General features: G+C 36.6%; 1 protein-coding gene across 1 annotated transcript; it reads left to right on the top strand.

The window, feature by feature from the left end:
- Window positions 1-1114: 1114 nt before the first annotated feature.
- Window positions 1115-2016, top strand: LOC137744627 (protein LITTLE ZIPPER 4-like). Its single transcript, XM_068484401.1, has 2 exons — window positions 1115-1254; window positions 1464-2016. Exon 2 carries the CDS (start codon window positions 1498-1500, stop codon window positions 1738-1740), a length of 243 nt encoding a protein of 80 aa, XP_068340502.1. The 5' UTR covers window positions 1115-1254; window positions 1464-1497; the 3' UTR covers window positions 1741-2016.
- Window positions 2017-6460: the final 4444 nt, after the last annotated feature.

Below are 6460 nucleotides of genomic sequence, written 5' to 3'. Positions count from 1 at the left end.
TCTTCTTCTTCCATATCCATAATGTCATTTTTATGACCACAATACCCCTATGCCTTTTATTTTGTTTTTCTTTTCTCCAAGTTTTTTTTTTTTAAAAAATTATTTATTTCTTGTACTGCAAAACCCGAAAAACCATCATCATTCACATGACGCCATATTCATCATCATCATCATAGAAAACCAAAAACTCTAAAATCTTTTAGGCTCCTAACCGGCCGCCTTCCATGCTTACACATGCTTGATTGTTGTGTCAGATAGAGAGGGCATGTCCCCTTCCCTTTCTCTCTCACTCTGTCCTTCTCTCTCTCCTCATGAGGACAACCCTCTCTCTCTCTCTCTCTCTCTCTGATATGGTTGCATCGTTTCTCTCTCTAGGAAGACTGGTAGTGGTGGCATTGGCTCTATAAATTAAGGCCCCCTTTGTTCCTTCTGTCCCTCACACCAAACTCATCTCTTTTTTTCACTCACTGCGACATCTTGTTACAAAACCAGAAGATTTGCTTCCTCGGCCCCGAAGCTCTCTTACCAACTTAACCTTCTAAAGGTCACTTCTTTACTCATTTTACTAAAGCAAATACACACACACACACACATATATATATATATATATGTATTGTAATTCACATTGTTTTTCGTTTAGTGTTCTTTGTGTGTTCTACACCTCATTTTGTGGAGGGAATGTTTGCCTTTAGAAACGTTTCACATTTTGGATTCTCCAACTCTTATTGTTCCAGATGGTTTCTCTCTCTCTCTCTCTCTCTCTCTCTCTCTCTCTCTCGAACTTATCACTTTTGTTCTTAAAAACTTTTGATCATTCTTACCAACCTCTTGAATGTGGAAAAGGGTAAGATTTGTATTTGTGAATGCTCTTGTAATCAAACAAAGAAGTTTTAAGTTTTTGGCAGTTCGAATACGTGATTTCGATCCTTTTCTTTCATCAGTGGTAAGCCGAAAGAAACCATTCTTTTGTTTTTCATTGAGTGCAGTTTTGGACTACTGATGATTCCATCTCTCTTTTTCTTTCCTAGCAAAACAACCCACCTATAAATATATATATATATATATATATATCTATATGTCTCTATATCTAAATAATCTAACCTTAGTGCTCCAAAATTTGATAAGTCGCTCTGCTTTCTCCAGTTGTCATCACCTTCTTTTTGTAAAACTGTCATAAGTGCTTCCGGTAAAAGCACTGCACAAACCAAGTCATTTCCAACCAAATAATTCTCACACATCCAAATCTGTTTCTGGGTAACCTTTCTTTGATCCAATCTATTTCTCATTAAATCCATCTGGACATTTTTCCTTATTTTAATTTTATTTCATATTTTTTGTTCATTTTTGTGCATTTTTAATAGTATAATGTTACTGTCTTCATGTGTAACACATTTAAAATGTTTTATGCCAATAAATAATATTATCTGAGATACCCTTTTTGTATTTCTTGGATTTGGTTTCAGTGCAACACAGGAATTTCAGACAAATTTCACAGCAATGGAAAGATTGAACTCAAAGCTGTACTTGCAGAACTGCTACATAATGAAAGAGAATGAGAGGCTGAGGAAGAAGGCACAGGTGCTGAACCAGGAGAATCAAGCCTTGCTTTCTGAGCTTCAGCAGAAGCTGTCCAACAGTACTTCTTCAAAAGCAAAAGCCAATGCGGCAGCTGGAAATACACTTCCTGACCTCAACCTCAGCTCTTCCTCCACCCCAAATGCTAATGGTTCCACCAACTAATGATCTGATCAAATTAGTTAAAATTAAGTAAAAATGTGATGACCCCACTAGGAGGAAGAGGAGGAGGATTTAGCTTTTGATTTTGTTTAATATCTTTAGCAACAGTGGTAGTTCCAGTTTTAGATACAAAATAGGACTAGATGAAGTTGTAGTGTGTATCTTTTGTACCACCAAGGATGCCTCTGCTTCTTCTATTTCCTTATATTTTATCAGTAATTTTTCTTTTTTGGGTTGGTTATTAAAAATTTCTGTACGACAAGGATGTATCAAGCTATCTAGCAAGCAATATAAATATTATTTTAGCTCTCTCTCTCTCTCTCTCTCTCTCTCTCTCTCTCTCTCAATATCCAAATTGGAACTAGTGTTCTTGCACCAATTCATACAAGCATATTTATTAAAGAAGAGTAACTTACAAGAAACAAGATATTAGGGAAGTGGTGAATTTGTTTGGGAAGTTATTTTCCTATTCATTATATCAATGCAATCTAATCCCATAATCCAATTTAGTAATGAAAATTATGATATCCCTCACTTTGCCAATATCAAATTTTCAATTTTATTTTCCATCAAAAAGAAAAATGAAAATCAAATTTGTAACAGAGCAAGCCTCTGTTTTGCATATCACTTTAGTATTCACTCACCCTTTTAAAGAAGCACCTGAAAATGGTAGACATAGATTTGGTCAATAGTAAATTCCAGAATAAGTTGTGCGATATAGTAAATCACTTGGCAAAGTAATCCAAATGTGGATGACGTGTTCGCCTTCTGTGGCAGTGTCTATTGTAATCCCTTGCCTTTGCTCTATCATTAGTTCCTTTGCTACGTTAGCCTTTGCGGCTTTCTTTGTTCTTGGCTGGCCTCTGTGCCTTGTTATTGTATCCTTGGTTCAAAAAAAAAAAAAAAAGTAACCCATATGTGTACAAAACCAAGATCTTAACTGGCGAACTGGTTTTGACTAGAAATTATAATTTAGACAGCCCAAAAATAGAGAAAATTTCTTGTGTCAATAGAGATATATTAACTTTTGTTTGCATCACGTAATGATAACATAATGCGTAAAGAGATGTATTCTAACCGAAAGGTTGATTCTTTGTAGAGAAGGTAGGCAACATGAAGCACATGTAACGTACGTAACGATACAACTTAAACCTCACACCACGTACTAAGAAACAACAAAAAATTGGAGAATAACTTGCATAAACGGTGGACGGTAAGGTGATAGTTTTCAAAAACAATCATGTGTTACTAATATTATGTGTGAACGTTAAAACATGTGGTGACACGTGATAGGTTTGAAGCTTTGCCATATTCCCGTTCCTATTTCATGTAAGTCTCTATTAAAATGAATACATTATGTTTGTTTCATAAATGAATCGTATTAAAAAAAAGGGATGTAATTTTTTAGTACAATAGATGGGCTAATATCCAGCAAAGAAACTAAGGGTGTATTGTATATGGAGTTTAATGGATTTTACTTGACCTTCAAATTCAAGTGTATTCAATATAAACTTTTTAAGGTTCAATAAAAAATTATAGAAACTTATTTGCAAAAACCCTTCTTCTCTCTTGCATTCTCTATACCGTTTGGTACGTGAGACGGAACGGAACGTAGTGGGACGAGGCGTTTTGTCCTACGTTTGGTGCGCCTAAAACGGGTGGAACGCTCTATTCCACAGGACGCGTTTTGCCATATTTTTTGTATCACCTCTCCCTCCTGGAACGACTTGTTCCACATCCGTGGAACACAAATTTATATCATTTTAAGACAAAACTACCCCTCATCTTTTTCAATATTTACACCATCCAAATCTTAAAACAAACCCTACATTCATTATGTCAATGCCTTTCTCTTACCGTGGGCTTCCTCTTCATCCTCTCCCGTAGCCGTCGACTGCACCTAGCCAGCACGCAACAGCACAGAGCCACCACTGTCATGTTGCAGATTGACCCAGGTATGCGATTGATAGCTTGATGAATCTCAGTTTTTGTTTCATTGTTTTGCGTATCGGTTGAAAGTTTTCTAGGTTTTAATTAATTGGGGTTTTCTTTTTTATCTTTTGTTGCTGATTTGTTAATTAATGGGTTGTTTTAATTACTGGGTTTTGTTAATTATCAGATTTGATTTGTTATTTACTGGGCTTTGTTAAGATTTGTGCAACTGGGAGTACGAGTGCATATATTTAACATGCCAATTTGAGATTTCTGAATTAGAAGTGAAGAATGGAGCAAACAAATGTAAGACCCCACTGGTGATATTCGGATGCTGCTGTAGTTCCAATTTGAGATTTCTTAATTTCTTACTGAAATCTGATGGTGCTTAGATGATATGAATTTACTATCATACACATGGGCTCTTCTTGTTTTTTTCTTTTTCTTTTTTTGATCAGAACATGGGCTCTTGTTTAATTTTGTTCAATTTGTTTGGGAGTTTAAAACATTGGAGAGAGGAGGCGGCAACAGAGAGCATGGCGGAATATCAGGGATGCCCAATGTGAGGGAAGAGAGAGTGGCAGCCATGGTTGTGGATTTTTTGGTCTGCTGAGAGGGGTAGAGAAAATGAAAAATGGAAGAAAATAAAGAGAAGAGGATGAAGAAGAATGTAAGAAAAATGAGTGGTATAGACTGGTCTTTCTGTGGTTGCGAGCCTGTGGCTTATCAAAGCCTAATCTATGTACAGTCTATTTATATATAGGAGTTGGAGAATTTGGCCAAAGAAGGGCTGGAGTAAAAATGACGACATGGAATTGGAATTCACTTTGTATGATATATACAAATGAGGGATTGCTTGGTGTACGTATAATTTGGATAACGGTGAAGTTTGTGATATATGTTAATCTATCTGTTATCTATATATTGGTGCAAATAACTGAATTTGTTAACTTTCATGCCTACAAGTTAGCATGCTGATTCTTGTATCGGAATTCCCCCTTATAATTTTATAGGGAGCATGATGATTACGAGATGGTGAATTGCATTGCTTTTATCTTCTGTACTTGTATACAGTTGCCTTGTTGGTATTGTTGTTTAGTGAGTGAGGTTTTGGGAGGATTGCAATCGGAATTGGAGTGCATGAGAGATTTGATCTTGTGGGTTCTATGCTGTGTGAAGTTGGAATTGAGAATAAGGTGGGATTCCGGGCTTATGATAAGGACAGGGGAAGGGGGGCAAATGTGGCTGAGTCCTTGTGGGATTTGAGGACCTAGGTTCTTTCTATTTTTGCTTGATCTTAGTTGGGTAAAAGCTTTTTGGCTCACTTTTTCTAGTTTTTGAGATTTCGAGTTTAGGGTTTGACACAGAAATGCAGCAGGATCACACCATGGAGTTTAATTTCAAATGTCTGCTGATTGAGTGGGACATTTGTTAGCTAAAATTGCAACATAATTATTGGTTTAGATCTTACTGATGTATAATTAATAGATGTTGGATTTAGTTTTTGTTTTATAACAATCATAATGGATAATGGCATAAGTTAATGTGAATAACCTTTGATAGATATGTTTCCATTCTTATTTTGGTACAGTACCAATTCATTGTTTGATGACAGTTTGATGACATTTTACCGAAATGATTGTTGTAATTGTTTTTTATTGTTTGAAGACTACTGAAATGTAGACATGTATGGAAAGCCTACTTCTGGAAAATAGAGACTCATAATTTTACACTTATACTATCATATTGTTTGAATGTTGCCTCTTCACATCATTGATCCGATAAGCTTCAACCACATTGAAGCTAAGCATCGTATTGTTATGAAAGATAGAATTCATGGCATAACATATCTTCAGCCATGTGCTAGTGTAAAAAATAAATCAAAATATATCATAGATAAGCATATATGTGTTCAAAATATGAACAAGTTCAAAAAAAAAAAAAAAAAAAAAACGCTTGTTCCGTACCGTCCCATGCATGAACATTGTACCAAACAACAGACAAAACATGGTAAGTTAGTCATTTAATTTTTTGGTTCCGTTCCGTCCATCGCGTACCAAACACAGAATGGAACAACTGTAAAGTTTCGTCCTGCACGTACCAAACATAACATTGAACCTCTGTTCGACCCCGTCCCGTTTGCACACCAACTCCTTCCTTTGGTGGGAGTCGGTTGCAACCCCCCTTTATTTCTTGCTTTTTTCTCTTCTTCTTCTTCTCCTTCCTAGAAGCTCAACCATGTTTTCTCGACTTTTTTGGTCATATCTCCATCATTGTTTGTCGATTCCCTGGTGTCTATCACCGTATTTTGTCTTAAGAAAATTTGGTCTCTATTCTGCAATCCTCTTTCAAAACACCAATCTTCCATCATCTTCTCCATTAGGTCCTCCTTCACACATCTCATTCTTCCTACAACCTCTTCTCAAAGCTAGAAATGACACACCTGTATTGGATGCCAGATCTCAACCCATTGCCACTCCGACCCAACTGACATGCTGGAAAATCGAGGCCAAGCATGCTAAGGCTTGGCTCAAAGCGAGGGTGTTTTAGATGCTCCATAGGTCGATCCCCTTCCTTTTTTTTTGTTCTCCTTGTAGGGGCATGTGATGGTGGTTCATATCTGGTCGCTCTTCTCGAGTGTGGTTGTTTAGTGGCGAAATTTGGTTGGGAATAGTTGCTTCTTGTGTGTTGGTAAATTTTGTGTTGTGATACCCTTCATCAAATTCCATGAAGAGTTGGTTTTCTTAGGGCATCTACCCTTGTGACTACTGACGAGGAGGTAATGGTGATG

The sequence above is a fragment of the Pyrus communis genome, chromosome 9 (assembly GCF_963583255.1).
Source record: "Pyrus communis chromosome 9, drPyrComm1.1, whole genome shotgun sequence".
Taxonomy (NCBI): Eukaryota; Viridiplantae; Streptophyta; class Magnoliopsida; order Rosales; family Rosaceae; genus Pyrus; species Pyrus communis.
Note: the sequence above shows the minus strand (reverse complement) of the source record. Positions and strands in the feature narration are given on the sequence as shown.

Excerpts from the sequence above, each read along its gene's own strand:
- LOC137744627 (XM_068484401.1), top strand. The coding sequence starts at position 1,498 with ATGGAAAGATTGAACTCAAAGCTGTACTTGCAGAACTGCTACATAATG.